This window comes from Stegostoma tigrinum, chromosome 5 (genome assembly GCF_030684315.1).
Source record: "Stegostoma tigrinum isolate sSteTig4 chromosome 5, sSteTig4.hap1, whole genome shotgun sequence".
Lineage (NCBI taxonomy): Eukaryota > Metazoa > Chordata > Chondrichthyes > Orectolobiformes > Stegostomatidae > Stegostoma > Stegostoma tigrinum.
The window spans coordinates 68,501,113-68,518,195 of NC_081358.1; the positions used below are offsets into that span (position 1 = coordinate 68,501,113).

The window sequence follows — 17,083 nt, forward strand, 5'->3', positions numbered from 1 at the left end:
GTCCTTGAAAAAATGGTAATTAGGTTACGTTAACCATGCTGAACAGTTAGCTTTCAATTGTTTTGAACATTGTCAAAAGCCTTGTTAATTGACTCGCATGGGGAGGGTTTTTTTTTCTTTTGCCACCTCTGGATGAAGATATGGCCACTCGGGGACACAATTTATATTTATGTCATGTAGTTCTGGCTGAAAGTCTTAGTTTTATTTTTATTTTTCCATTGCCGTTTACTGACCTCAGCCACGGTATGTTGAGGATAACTTGGTTCCTGAAGTGAGGACTACTACTTGCAAAGGTGAGCATTTAAAATAAAAGCAAGTTTCCAGATGTTTTACGATTACCATTTCAGTCATGCTCGGTTATCAATGGAGAGGCTAACAGGCTAACAGTTTCCACCGTTTTTACCATGAAGGTTGCCTAAATTTGCCCACATGTTAATAACCTCCCTGTCTCCATTGAAGTGAATTACCTCTATTGGTGTTCTCCTAGCACAAGTGCATTTGGTGAGTCATTTTATATAGCAATTATGGATGCAGTGTATTTCTTTTTATTTTAGGCAATTGATTGGTATATCAGACTACACAGCTTATTCCTACAATAAGTTTGTAAATGGTGTCAGTATTTTTTCTAAATTTTCACATTGTCTTAAATTTTCCTCTGAAGAACAGGTGAATAAGCCAAAATGTGCTTTTTGTCATGCTGCCGTTAATACAAAATCATCATTATGTTTTTGCTTAGATTGTTTGGCTATAATAATGAATATAGTGGAAGCATGAAGAGATTTTCAGTGTATGTTTGAGCTCATTGTATGCATTTAATTAATTAATTTATTTATTTATTTAAAGGATTCCTACTCTGTGTGACTTTGAACCATTGCATCAGCATCTTCAAATCCTGTGTAATTTAGTCAAAGCTGCTCAGAGTTGGGATGAAATGTCCCAAACCATCACAGACTTGTTGACTGAGCAAAAGGTAATGTTTTGTATTAATTTGTAGGACTTAATTTTAATTTGCTGTTTTGTAACCATGACACAAAATTACTTCCTCAACAATTAAAGCAAATCTTTTTTTAAACTGTTAAAACACTTTTTTTTTGTATTTTTCTGTCCATTAATGCATTTATCTCTGAATCGGGAAAATCCAGTTCGTCTTGTCAATTCACCCATCATTTGAAAAGCTCCAAAGAGGTTGTGTATTCTTCCAGGTTCTAGAATTTTGTCAGCTTGTCACTTGTGAACTGATTATAATGTCAGTGCAATGCAGTACATGTGGGTTTTATGTTTAGTGACTTAGCCTTTAATTGAAGAATTATTAAAGATTCATCACATTCATTTGTTCTGAGTATTAAGCCAGTGTACACTTAACAGCTGTTCCCACCTGAATTGCTCATCTGTGCAAGAAAATGGGACTCTTTCTGTTTTGAGGCGAACCATGTCTGCATCAAAGGCTTGAGGCCGGTTAAATTCACTGTGAAGCAATACAATCGCCAAGTTTTGGAGCATGGAAACATGTATTCTGTTCAAATAGGTTCTCTTCTTGCACCTTCCCCTCCTTTTTTTTTTATTTAGCATTTACCATCTTTCCCCCTCCCACCCCCCTCCTTCGCCACCCTCCCCCCCACCCCCCCCTTCCCTCCCCCCATTCTCTTCCTCCCCCCATTCTCTTCCTCCCCCCATTCTCTTCCTCCCCCCATTCTCTTCCCCCCCCCCCCATTCTCTTCCCCCCCCCCCATTCTCTTCCCCCCCCCCCATTCTCTTCCCCCCCCCCATTCTCTTCCCCCCCCCCATTCTCTTCCCCCCCCCCCATTCTCTTCCCCCCCCCCCATTCTCTTCCCCCCCCCCCATTCTCTTCCCCCCCCCCCATTCTCTTCCCCCCCCCCCATTCTCTTCCCCCCCCCCCCATTCTCTTCCCCCCCCCCCCATTCTCTTCCCCCCCCCCATTCTCTTCCCCCCCCCCATTCTCTTCCCCCCCCCCCATTCTCTTCCCCCCCCCCCATTCTCTTCCCCCCCCCCATTCTCTTCCCCCCCCCCCATTCTCTTCCCCCCCCCCCATTCTCTTCCCCCCCCCCCCCATTCTCTTCCCCCCCACCCCATTCTCTTCCTCTCTTTCCCCCCCCCCCCCGATTTTTCTTTACTGTTTGCACATATGAACAAGCATAGCTCAGATAGTACACGTGACCCATATTCTGTTCTCTTGACTGTGTAATCTTACTCCATATGAGCTGATTATTAATAATTATCTCCCCTTAAGCTCTGTTCACTTTTCTTCAAATCTGGGATCATTTTTCCCCGTTCCTGTCTGCAAGAAGAAACCCTTAATGCATGTATTCCTGCAAATTGCTACCCTGCCTTTTTAAGCCTCACTTCCCCTCAATCAGTGCTGGGATCTTTCTCATAACTCTCTTGCCTGAATCTCTGAAATCAGTTTTTTGCTTCTATTATTGTACCAAATAACTTTCATTTCTTCAAGACCCCAACAGCAACTGCTGAAAGCTAAAGATCCTGGCTGTGTGGGAGTTTGACTACACCCATTCAGGCTAATTCTTTTGTTCCAACTTTTAGGGGAAAAAAATGGCCATATGTGCTGTTTACTCTAGTGGTTCTGGTAGATTGCTTGCCACGTCACCTTTAATCTGTCTTCAAATAAAACCCAGGACTTTTGCACCTTTAAAAGCCATAGCATCGTCACAACACCTTCACCAGGACCTTCTGCTATACCTCTAATTTTGCCTAATTTAAATCATGGCACAGCTAATCTAATGCTGAAATCTGCATCACTGCCTCTGCAGATTTTAGCTTTGATTCTTGGCTAACTTCTCAAGTTCTACCTTCTGCAAACTTGGTGATTTGAAAATTAAATACTTGGAAGCAGTACTTTTTTCCAAGAATAACCTACTCGCTGTCACTCTTTTGGGTTCCACCTGGCTCACTCAGCTCATTTTGTTACAGTCTTTGTTCAGATTGGCTTGAGCAGGGATGTGAGGCTGAATTAGTATGGTTACTGGAGATCACATTTTAACTGTAGGACATAACTAGAGGATTTATTGAGTGATGTCCTTGGCCCAACAGCATCTTCAGCTGCTTCATCAATTAGCATTGCTACATCACAATCTCCAGGGGTGAAGATGTGCACCTTTTGTAAATCCTCAAAATGAATTAGTACAGGGTCTGGATAATATTTACACCTGGGCTGTTGGTGTGATGTGAATATACTTGTCTAAGTCACCAGGCAATAATGATCTCTTAAGAGAGAATTGAACATTGTCCTTGTGATATTCTGCATCCTTGCCATCATTGAATCCCCCATTAGCACTATTCTGGGTGTTACTATTGATGAGAAATTGAACTGGTCCAGCCATACAATTACTGTGGCTGCACGAGCAGGTCAGAGGCTGGGAATTCTGTAGTGAGTAGGTCACCTGTGACTGCTCATAGTTTGTCTGGGACCTAAAAGGTGCAAGTGGGAAGAGTGGTGGAATATTTTACACTTGCCTGGATTGGTTCAGCACTAACAAAAGTCAAGAGACTCAACACCACCTAGCAGTCCACTTCATTAGCACTGCATCATTTAACCACGGAAATCACTCCCTACATCAACGGCGCATAGTGGCAGAAATTATAAAATTACAATTACAAGTTGCTAGGAATGCATCAAGACTTGACACCATCTGCCCAACCCAAGACCTATATGACTTGGAAGAGCAAGAGCAGCAGAGGCCTGGGACTAGCAACAAATGCTAGTCCCCCTTCAAGCCCAAGACGGTCCTGATTTTTTTAAAAAGGTATTCTCATTCCTCCATGACCACTGCATCAACATCCGGGAAACTGCTCGCTAACAGCACTATAAATGTCCTTGATTCCATGGACCGCAGCAATTCAAAACTTATCATTAACCAACTTCAGTAATTAGGAATAAAGATGTAATGCTGCCATACGCGTTGACACTCACATCCTGAGTATATAATAAAACCTGTATCTTAACTTTCTACTTATTTTGAAACCACTGCTGTTTATAGTGTTTTGGAATTATTAAAGGCAAGTTGCTTTCTCCAGTGACCAAAGACTGTCTGCATCTTTTTGACACTTTGTGCATGAAAGTTGAACTTGAATAGTCAACTCAAGTTCTGGAAAAAAGTGAAGAGTTGAGAGAAGGGCAGTTACTAAGTCATCGAAGAATGTGTTTGAGAAATTGAAGAGCGTGCAATTAGTTTTGTAGAGGCTGTGTGGAAACCGGGGGAGGGAAAACGAGGAGGAGAAAATTGAGATGGGTAGGCAACTAATTTACAAAATTAGAACTATTTTGTAACTTTTGAAATGAAACTACTTTTTCACTGATGCTTTTTACATTTTTTTTCTCTCTGCTTACAGGTGTCCTTGGATCAACCCTCGATAACAACACCAACAAAATACAGGCTGGAAAGCACAACCAGAACTAAAACTAACTCTTCAAGATCCACATCTACACTTAGCCTTCAGGGACCAATCTGTCCATCTGCCAATGTTCCTGCCTCATTAGAAGAGCTGTCCCCTGATAGTATTGATGCCCATACATTTGATTTTGAAACCATTCCTCATCCAAATTTAGAACAAGTTCTCAAACAAGGATCTATTGATATGGACTCATTGGCAGAAAGTCCAGAGTCTGATTTTGTGTCTGCTGTAAATGAATTTATGATTGAGGAGAGCTCAACTTCACCCAACTTGAACAGTGACCCACAAAGTCCTGAAATGATGCTTGAATCATTGTATTCTTCAGTTATTAATGCCATTGATAATAGACGTATGCAAGATACAACTTTTTGTGAAAATGAGGATTCTAAAGAAGTTGCAACTCTTAAAGTGCATTTAGAAAAATACAGGGTTATCACTGAGATGTCTCAGTTGCATTTTATAAACATTAAAAAAGATCTTAATCATTTCAGAGAACTTGTGCAGAAAGAACAGTGTGCTATTAGTAGTTCTATGAAAAATGTAAGTGAAGAATTAAGAAACATAATTGAAACTGTAAAATGTAGAGTTGAATTGGGAGCAAAGGAAAGTTACCAACAAAAATTGGAGATTTTAAGAAAGGATTATGAAGATCAAATGGACAAATTGAATGTTGAATTAGTGACAACTCAGCAAAATGTAGATCAGCTGAAAAAAGATTTGTTGGAACTTGAAAATTACATAAAACAGAAGGATCGTGAGTTTGCTGAGGCAAGAACTGAAAATGAAGCTCTCTTGTGTTTACAAATCAGTAAAGATAAAGACATACATGACTTGGTGGAAGATAGAAAAAAGAAGGAGACTGAAATCCAAGAACTGAAACAATTGAAAGAGAGTTTGTTAGAGGAATTAAACAGACTTAATATAAAAGTTGAACATGAAATGAAATGCTTAAGGGAAGAGCTTCAGATTCTCGAACAAAGTCATCTGAAGGACCTTGAAGATAACTTGAAAGTCAGGCATCAGCAAGAATTGAAAAAGTTAATGACTGATCATAGTAATCAGCAAGAACAAATCTCAAAGGAAAATGAAGCCAGGTTAGATCGCATGCAGCAGTCTCTTACAATGAAGCTTCAGGACCGAGAACAAGAACTGAATGAACATAAATTGAAAGTATCTGAACTTTCTGACTTTAGGTGCAATTTGGAAGCTAAATTGGCTTTGAAGGAAGTGGAAACTGAGGAATTAAAACAGCGCTTGAAAGAGATTCAAGTCCAACAAGAAGAGATTGCAAACTGTCAAGTTATGAAAGAAACTGAGAAATATAGGGAAGAGATAACTGACTTGAAACACCAACTACAGCTAAAGAATGAGGAATACAAGGTAGGCCTTGCAGAAGAAAGAATACTAATAACCACAGAGAAAGATCAGTGTATTTCTGATCTGTTAGACAGGCAAGAACAGGAGAAGGCCTTACTTAAAGCAGAACTAGATAAATTGGATGTAATGAGACAGCAAGCACTTGATGTGGAGATAGCATTAAGAGGACAAGTTGAAGAGCTCACCAGTAAACTAAAAGAATATTTGAAAACAATAGAAACTGAAAGGGAGGAAATGGTGTCTGAAAAGCAGAGAATTGCTGTTGAAGTAGAAGCAAAATATAAAGCGACTATTCACGATCTTGAAGAGGAGAAACAACAGCTGCTCAACACGTTAAGCCAGGAAAGTGAGGACTTTGTTAGAAATAAAATGCATGAAGATTGTGAATGCAAAAGACAAACTCTTGAGCAAGAATTGCAAATAAATCAACAGGTTGAAAGTCAACTTGAAGATCAAAGTAGAGCTGAGAGGTATGCAAAGTTCAGATATCTTAACCAATTGATGCACAATGGTGATTTTGTCCTGAGATATTCTCCGATATTTTTTGTTTCTTATCCTTGATCTTAAATTCAATGTTCTTTGTAACTCACTTGCTTTTTCCATTTAGAAAAGCAAAAACAACTCCGTTCAACTCATTTTCGGGTGCTGTACTAATAAATAATTGTGGAAACTTTTGTTTTATTCACTCAAGTTGTGGGCATTGCTAGCCGGCAGCATATATTGGCAGATCCTAATTGCCCTTGAAGATGATGGCGAGCTGCCGCCTTGAATTGCTGCAGCCTATATGCTATAGGTACACACAATGCTATTACCAAAGGAATTTCAGGTGACATACTTCCAAGACAGATTGGTGAATATCTTGGAGGGGACCTTCTACATGGTTGTTTCCGTGTATCAACTGCCCTTGCCCTTCTAGATGGAAGTCGCTGCAGGTTTGGAAAGTTGCTGTCAAAGGCTGTTTTGAATTTCTGCAGTGCACATTGTTGCTATTGAGGGAATGAATGTTAAATGATATCGTTATTTCTTCGCGTGCATATGATAGAACATAGAACAATACAGTGTGCTACATATGACTGTTCTCTCCTCCAATCTCATGTCTAAACCGTTAATTCTTGAGGTGACTCAGCATTACTTCCTATTAAGAAATGATTAACTCAGGACAGACCTACTATGTTAATAGGAGTAGTTCTCCTTTTCCAGTTCCCTTAACTCTGTCTATGTGAAGCAGTGATTTATATTTACTGCTTTCAATGTAGTCTACTGGAATTGCTGTTCACCGTGCACTCGGGTATACATTGGGGAGACCACATATGGTCCAGACAACCATTTTGATAGGCTCCTGCATTTGATCCACAAATCTGTCCTCCTTGTGCTTGTTGTAATACTCCACTAAAGCCTAGCACAAGTTAGAGGGAAAGGTACCTCACTTCTGGACTCCATGTTGAGTTTAACAACTTTAAACCACAAAGATGTCCTCCATTTTGATTTCTACCATGTGCTTTATATGTATCTGCACAGAAGCCTTTCAGTGCAGAAAAATGCTGTTCACTGCCTCTATTGAATGATCATCCAATACATTGAATCATTTTCCACCATCCATCTAGGCAGTGTATTGCAGCTGTTAAATACTCAAAGCTTTTCTCTACGTTCCATTTGCTTCTTTTGCTAATTATGATTAATTTTAGCCCCATCATCTTCTGCTCTTTTTGACTAATGGGAACAGTTTCTCCCCACTTCGTGTCTCCCTACCTCTTCAGACCTGTTTGTTTTCAAAATCACATCACATTTCCTTTTTCCCTTCTCCTCGCTAAGGAATGCAGTCCAAATCTTCTCCAACCTGCCTTCATAACTGAAATTTCTTGTCCCTAGAATATGTTCTTCTAAACCTGTCCTGTACACTTGCTCCAATGTGTTTGCATTATTCGTAAGTGTTGCATCCAGATGGTCCATTACAGCCCAGCTTAGGCCTAGTTAGTGCCTTGTTTAAGTGTTTTGGCTTTCAGTCAGAGATGATCTTTAGTTTGTTCTGGATCAATACTTTGTTCCTTTTCTTTCTAATACTGGTATTTACTGCTGCCATGACAGTTTTTGGCATTTTAAAATGGCGTCCTTTTTAACCTGTCCACAAGATTCCTTTCTCCTTTTTATCTCCCCTCCAACCTACTCCCTAGCTTTTTATATAGCATAAATCTCACTACTTTTTTGAAGGAAATCCTCTTCTTGACTTTTTTTTTCTCTCTGCCAGGTGCGTAGATTTTCCTAGCACTTTGTTTTAATTTCAAGTTTTCAGCATCTGCAGTATTTTGCTTCCATCCTGTATAGTCATTTCTGGATCCATAGCACTTCACACACTGGAGGTGGCAGTATATCGGCATGTATTCTTAAAGAGCCTAGGGACATGTATTGACTCCAGGCCCCAAAAGGTACCATGGTATCACATCAGTCGTAACCAAGAATATCTTTTGATTTATGAGAGTTTCTGTACCACCTGCTGCTCTCCCTGAGCTGATATATCAGTGATTGTTCAAACACCATTTGGAAGAAGCAGTGAAGGTGGCATGGACGCATAACAAAGGAATCTTGGGGTGCTTGCCCATAGATCCCTAAAGGCGCAGGACAGGTTAGCGTGGTGCTTAAGGCATACAGGAAACTTGCCGTTATCAGTTGTGGCTTAGAATGTAGAACAGGTTACGCTGAAGATATACAAAACTTAGGTTAGGCCACAGTGGAGCTCTGTGTGCATTTCTGGTTGCCTCATTATTAAACTGACATGATTGCACTTGAAGGAATGCAGAGGAGACTTACTAAGCTATTGTCTGGGTTGGAGCAGTTTAGCTATCAAATTAGGTTGTTTAGAGTAGAGAATACTGAGGGTGGGGTCTGATAAGAGTATAAAACTGAAGGATATGGGCAGCTTACATAGGAAGTAGCAGTGTTCTTTTATTTTAGTTGAGTCAATAATGAGGTGGTGTAATTGTTTTCAGGTGAAAAACCAGATATTTAGAGGTAACAAAGTGTGGGGCTGGATGAACACAGCAGGCCAAGCAACATCTTAGAAGCACAAAAGCTGATGCTTCTGGCCTAGACCCTGCATCAGAAAAGGGGGATGGGAGAGGATTCTGAAATAAATAGGGAGAGAGGGGGAGGTGGACTGAAGATGGATAGAGGAGATGATCGGTGGAGAGGAGAGTATGGGTGGGGAGTTATGTAGGGGATAGGTCAGTCCGGAGAGAACGGACAGGTCACGGGGGGGCAGGATGAGGTTAGTAGGTAGGAAATGGAGGTTCGGCTTGAGGTGGGAGGAGGGGATAGGTGAGGGGAAGAACAGGTTAGGCAGGCTAGGACAAGCTGGGCTGGCTTTGGGATGCAGTGGGGGCAGGGGAGATTTTGAAGCTGGAGAAATCCACATTGATACCATTGGGCTGCAGGGTTCCCAAGCGGAATATGAGTTGCTGTTCCTGCAACCTACGGGTGGCATCATTATGGCACTGCAGGAGGCCCAGGATGGATATGTTGTCTAAGGAATGGGAAGGGGAGTTGAAATGGTTCGCGACTGGGAAGTGCACTTGTTTACTGCGAACCGAACGTAGTTGTTCTGCAAAGCGGTCCTCAAGCCTCTGCTTGGTTTCCCCAATGTAGGGGAAGCCATGCAGTATACCACATTGGCGGATGTGCAGGTGAACATCTGCTTGATGTGGGAAGTCATCTTGGGGCCTGGGACGCGCGTGAGGGAGGTGGTGTGGGGGCAGGTGTAGCACTTCCTGCAGTTTCAGGGGAAAGTGCCGGATGTGGTGGGGTTGGTGTGGAGTGTGGAGCAGACAAGGGAGTCGTGGAGAGAGTGGTTTCTCCGGAAGGCAGACAAGGGTGGGGTGGGAAAAATGTTTTTGTCGGATTGTAGATGGCAGAAGTGTCGGAGGATGATGTGTTGTATCTGGAGGTTGGTGGGGTGGTATGTTATGGCTAGGGGGATTGTCTTGGTGTTTATTGCGAGGGTGGTGTGTGAGGGATGAGGTGCGGGAAATGTGGGAGACACGGTCGAGGGCATTCTCGACCACTGCGGGGCTTGGCGGGGGGGGGCGTGGTGGTGGTGGTGGAGAGAGGAGGAGGAGAGAGTTGTGGCCATTTGAAGAACGAGGACATCTGGTATGTACGGGAGTGGAATGCCTCATCCTGGGAGCAGATGCGGCGGAGACTAAGGAACTGGGAATAGGGGATGAAACTTTTTTCAGAAAGGTGCGTGGGAGGAGGTGTATTCCAGGCAGCTATGGGAGTCGGTGGGCTTGAAATGGACGTCGGTTTGTAGTTGGTTGCCTGAGATGGACACAGGAAGGTAAGGGATGTGTTGGAGATGGCCCCAGGTGAACTTGAGGTTGGGGTGGAAAGTGTTGGTGAAATATATGAACTGTTCGAGCTCCTCTTGGGAGCATGAGGCGGTGCCGATACAGTCATCAATGTTATGGAGGAAGAGATGGGGTTTGTGGCCAGTGTAGGTGTGAAAGAGGGGCTGTTCCACAACCTACAAAGAGGCATCCTTTGTGCCTAACCTGTTCTTCCTCTCTCCTATCTTCCCCCCCCCCCGCCCCACCTCAAGCCACACCTCCATTTCCTACCTACTAACCTCATCCCGCCCCCTTGACCTGTCTGTCCTCCCTGGACTGACCTGTCCCCTCCCTACCTCCCCACCCATACTGTCCTCTCTGTCTTCTATGTCCGCCTTCAGTCCGCCTCCTCTTCTCTCTTCCCCCCCGCCCCCCATTTATTTCAGAATCCTCTCCCCAAACCCCTTTTCTGATGAAGGGTCTAGGCCCAAAATGTCAGTTTTTGTGCTTCTAAGATGCTACTTGGCCTGCTGTGTTCATCCAGCCCCACACTTTATCTTTGATTCTCCAACATCTGCAATTCCCATTATCTCCGATCACAAGATATTTAGAAGTGAAATCAGGAAAGTGCTCGGAATCCGGAATTCCCTATTTAAAAAAATAAACGGAACTGTGGATGCTGTAAATCAGGAACAGAAAGTTGCTAGAAAAGCTCCGCAGGTCTAGCAGCATCTGTGGAGGAGAAAGCAGTTAATGTTTCGGGTCCAGTGACCCATCCTTGGAACTGATCATGACTGGGAAAATCGGTTTATACGCAGAAAATAGGGAGGTGGGTGGAGTAGGGAGTTAATGACAGGATAGAACCCAAAGAGAGAGAGACAGTTGGACACACAAAGGAGTTGCTCGCGATCAGGCTGGGTGGGTGACCAGTTATTAATACGGACTGTTAGCCTACCATTACACACGTTCTGTTGTTCGTCACTGTGGAACAAGACCTGGTGTGTGGGTAGGGGGCTGGGACAAGTGAGAGTTTAGGCTGTAAAATTATTGAACTCCCTAAGTCCGGAGGGCTGTAGGGTCTCTAAGTGGAAAATGAGGTGTTGTACCTCCAGCTTGCGTTGATCTTTGCTGGAACACTGCAGCAAGTCAGAGACAGATGTTGGCCAGGCAGCAGGGTGGTGTTAAAGTGACAGGCAGCAGGCAGTTGATGTTGGATTTGGAATGTGCTGCCTGGGAGGGTAGTAGAGGGAGGAAGTCTCTCAACCATTATAAAGTATGTGGATAGACACTTGAAATGTCATAACATTCAAGGCTATGGGCCATGTAGTGGAGAGTGGTTTTAGTGTAGATGTGTCACTGAGGACTCAATTGGATGAAAGATTCACATTATCTATGCTTGCCACGATTTTATAAACCTCCATAAGGTCATCCCTCAGCCTCCATCATTCCAGAGATTAAAAAGCCTAAGCATCTTCAGTCTTTCCCTATAGCTTAAACCCACCGTTCCCAGCATCATTCTTGTAATCTTTGTTGAATCCTTTCAACATGTTTCTTACAGCAGGGAGGCCAGAATTGAATGCAGTATTCTAAAAGTGGCTTCACCAGCATCATGTACAACGGCAACATAACCTCCCAATTCCTATACTCTGTGCACTAACCAGTGAAGGCAAGCATGCCAAATGCCTTCTATATCATCCTGTCTACCTTTGTTGACTCCACCTTTCAAGGAACTGTGCATCAGCAGCCCTAGGTCTTTGTTCAGCAACACTCCCCAGTGCCCTACCATTCATTGTGCAAGTCCTGCCATTATTTTCCTTGCCAAAGTGAAACACCTCACACTTAGATTAATTAAAATCCACCTGCCACTCCTTATTCCATGAGCATTACAGCCGTCTATGTTGACAAAGCCCTAAACTTGAGTTCAATGGACAATGCTAAATGTTTATAGTCATCTTTAACCATGAATTCTCAGATGATCTATCTCATTTAGACCCTAACATAAGTGCCACATTTCAGCCAATTGGATTTGTTGCTGAGAATTTGCTGATTGCTCTGCTCTAGTCCGGCAAGACCATGAGCCTTGGCAGCGTTCTGCCTGCAGTGATGAAGACTTATGCTCCAGATCCGACTGTACCTCTTTCTGAGCTATTACAAAACACTTGTGAAAATACCAGAATGCATGAAGATGTTGGTATATCTTGTTCAGAGTGCAAAACCAATCTAGCCTATTATCCATCTGTTCTAAATCATATGCAAATTAACGAACAGTATTACTGATTGTACTGTACAGCAAAACCACCTCACTAATAATTCGCTCATCAGTGCTCACTTTATTATGCCATACTACTTGGTTCATTACAGCTGTGGTCCAGATGTGGTCAAAACAACTGAATTCCAGAGATGGCTTAGAAGGAATTTCCATTTAAAACAGAATATTTGATAGAATATAATATTAAGGATCATAAGTAAAATTTTTAAATCAGTGGGATTAAATGGAGCTTTTCCATCGGTTAGTGTTATAACTAGTACAAATGAAGAATGTCTGCATTTGTTGGAGACCAGTAATCAGGATAGTACTGTAGAGCTTCCTTGGGACAGTGCCCAGTGTCCAAACATCTCCACTGTTTTGCCAATGATATCTCTCTCTATTTAAAATCAGAACTGAGAATGGTCACTTGGTTTTAATATTTTAGTTTACTTATATCACCCCAGCTCTTAATAATACTGTACAATCATATCCTGAAGTTCTATCTGAATTGATAGACCATAGTTATATTGTTGCAATTTGCTTACAATGGTGATCACTCACCAAATATATTTGCATGGTGCTGCCAATATTTTAACAAAATAAGTTTATTGCACAAGAAGAAGGAAAAAGCATCAATGCCTTCAAGGCATTGATGCTTCTTTTCAATCTAAAGAAATGTAATTTACAGTAAATATAGCAATTTACAAAGACTTTATCATAAACTGAAAAAGAGTCACCATTTTTCTGGCAATACTGACTTTCATTTCAATCTCAAGTTTCTTATTCATCCTATGAGACTGCAAATAGTGTCCATTAGTGAATTTCTATGCATTTACTGCGTGAGTCTCTTAGTATCCATCTTTCCTAGAGAAATAGCACGTGCTAACTTATTGACTTTTTTTTCTGAGCTCATAAAATGGCTGGAGTCTTGTTTTTTTTTCCCCTTTTTTCTAGATTGAACGTGCTCTGGCCTTTCTCTCTTTAGCTTTTGATTCAAAGAAAAAATGAGTAAGCACTTAGTTATTTCAGTTGTGTCAATGCTGTCAGGGTTGCCCATTTACATGATATTCCCCTTTTTCCATTTGTCTTCCTAAAATTTTGCATTACCTCACTTTTGTTAGGATTAAACTCCATCTACTATTTTGCCACCTACCTTTAAAACTTCAAATTGTATTCATTCACGGGATGAGGGTGTTGCTGGCTGGGCAGCATTTAATGCCAACCCCAATTGCCCAGAGGGCAGTTTAGAGTCCACCACATTGCTGTGGGTCTGGAGTCAGATGTAGGCCAGAACAGATAAGGATGACAGTTTCCTTCCCAAAAGGACATCAATGAACCAGATGGGTTTTCCCAACAATTGGCAATGGATTCACAGTCATCTTTAGATCCTTAATTCCAGATATTTTAATGAATTCAAATTCAACCATCTGCCGTGGCCAGATTTAAACCTGTGTCCCCAGAATGTTTCTGGGTCTCTGGATTAACAGTCCAGCAATAATACCACTAGGTCATTACCTCCCTTTTATATCTTGCTGCATCCTTTTACATCCTCCCTCACTATCCACAACTCTTACCAATTTTCATGTCATTTGCAAACTTGCTAATTGTAGCACCAACGATTTTATGTATATTGTTTGTATAGATTAAAATTAATAAGTCTCAACACCTGATCTTTGTGGAACTCCATTGGTCTCAAATCTCCAGTCAGAAAAACACTGCACCCCCCCCCCCCCTGCCCCCCCACAACTACCATCTGTCTGAAACGGCCAAGCCAATTTTGTATTCAATTTACCAACCCACCACAGATTCCGTGCTATTTGATGTGCTTGACCAGCCAAAAAAAATCCACTCAACATCCTTTCCCTCGTCAATCATGTTTGAGAATTACTTTTTTTAAAAAAATTCAATAAAGTTTGAAAGACCAGACCTTCCCTGCACAAAGCCATGCTTACTATGCCTAATAAATCCATTCTTTTCCAAATGCCATTAAATGTTGTCTCTAAGAATCTTCTCCAATAATTTCCCTATTACAAATGTTAGGTTTACCATCCCATAATTTCCTGGATTATCCCTGTTGCCCTCCATGAACAAAGTAACAACATTGGCTGTTGTTCAGCCTTCTAGGACCCCTCCTGTGGCTAAAGATACAAAGACCTTTGTTAAAGCCCCAGTAATCTCCTCTCTTTCCTCCTCCAGTATCCTAGGAAGATCCACTTAGGCCCTGGGGACTTTTTCTACTTTTTTAATATTTTTCAAAACATCCAGCACTGCTATGTGCTTAATATTGACATGCCTTAGAATATCAACAAACTCCTCTCTCGACTTACATTCATACATGTCTTTCTCCTTGGTGAATACTAATACAAAGTACTCATTAAGAACCTCACCCACCACTTCTGGCTCCTGTCATAAATGTCCTGTGTCCTTGAGTTGACCTTGTAGACAAATCACCACAAGCTACCTTTTTTGTTTGGCTACCTATTCAGAAGTCTCCCAGACAATTAAGTTCTGAAACAATGATTTAAACTTTCAAGGCATATAGCAATCAAAGACAGACCCCTTTAAGCAAGTTAAGCCTGACAACACAACTTAGCTATTACCCGATTAAGGGTGGAAACTGGCCAGGATTCTAACCAACACTCTTGTCTTTGGATGTGTCGAATGTTCTATCCTTGTGCAGTTTTGTACTTAAGTTCTAATATTGAATTGTTCTAGTGTTGGATTTTTATTTGTTTTAACTCTTTTTCTTGTTTGTGGTGTGATGTTATTGATGTATTCTTTCATCCCCAATATTTGTTACTTCTGGAGACCTCAAGTCTGTAGCTTGCCTTCTTATCGCAAGTAGCTCCTCTGTTCCTTGTTACGTTTGCTGTCAGCTGTCTAACAGTTTTTCCTGCAGTTGATCCCTTTGGTTCAGGACATTGCTTCTGCAGGCAGACTTAACCTACCTGCTGTCTTATGACAAATGGGCAATTATCAGTCGTGTTATCTTCTCTCTCTCCCCCAGGAAACAGCTTTGTTATGTTGCTTTGAGTCCTCCTTAGAAATGGTTCATGAACATGATGTTTTTATTTCCTTTATGACAGATTTTTCCTTGACCTTTTCATCTTCAGAGGCAGTTTATTGCTGATTCTTTTCCATGTGTAGTAGATTATCTTTGATTTTTTTCAATCCATGAAGTTTTTAACGTTCTGAAGTTTACATTGTCTCCAACCTACCTTATTCCTAGTTACCCTTTTGCTCCTAATATAGGTAATAAGATGCCTTGGGATTCTCCTTAATACTGCTTGCCAAGGGCATTTCGTGACCACTTCTAGTCCTGATTTTATCTTAAGTTAACTTCTGCTTCCTTTATACTCTGGCACTTGTTTGATTTTTCTGTTTCCTAAACCTCACCAACTTTTTCCAGCTCCTGCAGAATGCTTTTATAATTAGCCTTCCCCCAATTTAACACCTTTTTTTACCCAAGGATAAATTTTATCCTTTTCCATATCCATTAAATGTTTAGGGAATTATGATCATGGTTCCCAAAATGCTTTCTCTCCACCCCCACCTGAAGCTTCGATCACCTGGCGATGCTCATTCATTGATACAAGGTCTAACACTGCCCCTTTTCTAATTGAACTATCTGCGTATTGTTTCAAGAATCCCTCCTGGGTGCTCCACTCAAATCCTGCCCCGGCTAAGCTATTGGCGCAAAGGGAGTGCCAGTGAATATTGGAGAAACCAAAATTACCTCTACTACAGCCTCGTAGTTGCATCTTTTCCATGATCTGCTTACATTTCTTTTAAAGAAGATGGGCTGTCAACTGTCCTTACCTGCCTCCTTTTCACTTGACCATTTAAACATAGTATAAGATAATTGAATTGCCGTGCCATCACCCTCTTTCATTGACAGTTCCTCAACCTATTTAATTGTATGAGCCTGAGATCCAATCACAACAGTCAGGAAATAATCCAGGATGTTCCTCTATCATAAACCCATCTGGAAGACACACTGTTTCATCAGCCTGCATTAGTGGTTGACTTTCCTCTGTCGCTCAATATCTTTATTGATTATTTCCTTGAGTAGAACAGTATGCAACTACCTCTTGCAAATAGAATATTCATTAAACTGTAATGATTTGTTTCTTTGCATCACTAATTGTGCAATAATTTTCAATCATCTCTCCTTTCCCAGGACTTTTTACAGAATATCGTCCACCTGAATTGCTGTTACAGTTTCAATACCCATTTCCTTTCCTAATATACCCTTTTCTAAGGATTCTTCAGCCATTTCTCCTACTGCAATTGATCTCCCCATTAACTAACTACCACTGCCAAATCAAAGTTGTATGTTTTATTTTTGTCACTTTTTTAGATTCTCTAGTCTTTCTCCTTTTTTGTTATTTTGGGCTCTTGTTCCCTGCGTTTCCCTTTTATATGCTCTGCTATTTTACTCCACTTTCTGTATGGGTATTTTGCCACATGTAAAGGAAAGATCATGCCAACACAGCTGCACCATGGCTGTTTAATACTTGCCACTCATCTGAATGTCTTCAAATTTGCCAGAATACTATTTCTACTGATCAAAGCCACTAATCACTTGCCACTTATTTTCCTTTGGAAATTCTTCTAGTCCTAAATTTTGATTGCTAAGCTTCAAAAGAGTTCATATTGAATGTTTCCCTTTTAGCAGCTCCATAATCTGCTGATGGGTGTTCTGACAAAT

The 17,083-nt window shown here is 41.4% G+C and overlaps 1 protein-coding gene across 3 annotated transcripts in view; it reads left to right on the forward strand.

Annotated features, from left to right (window-relative positions):
• Positions 1-17,083, forward strand: part of rb1cc1 (RB1-inducible coiled-coil 1) — a 190,375-nt gene that overhangs the window by 72,160 nt on the left and 101,132 nt on the right. For all 3 annotated transcript variants that reach the window (XM_048529230.2, XM_048529229.2, XM_059646056.1), the window contains exons 13-14: positions 844-970; positions 4,366-6,275. In XM_048529230.2, coding sequence (XP_048385187.1) covers positions 844-970; positions 4,366-6,275 — 2,037 coding nt within the window. The remainder of the gene's footprint in view (positions 1-843; positions 971-4,365; positions 6,276-17,083) is intronic.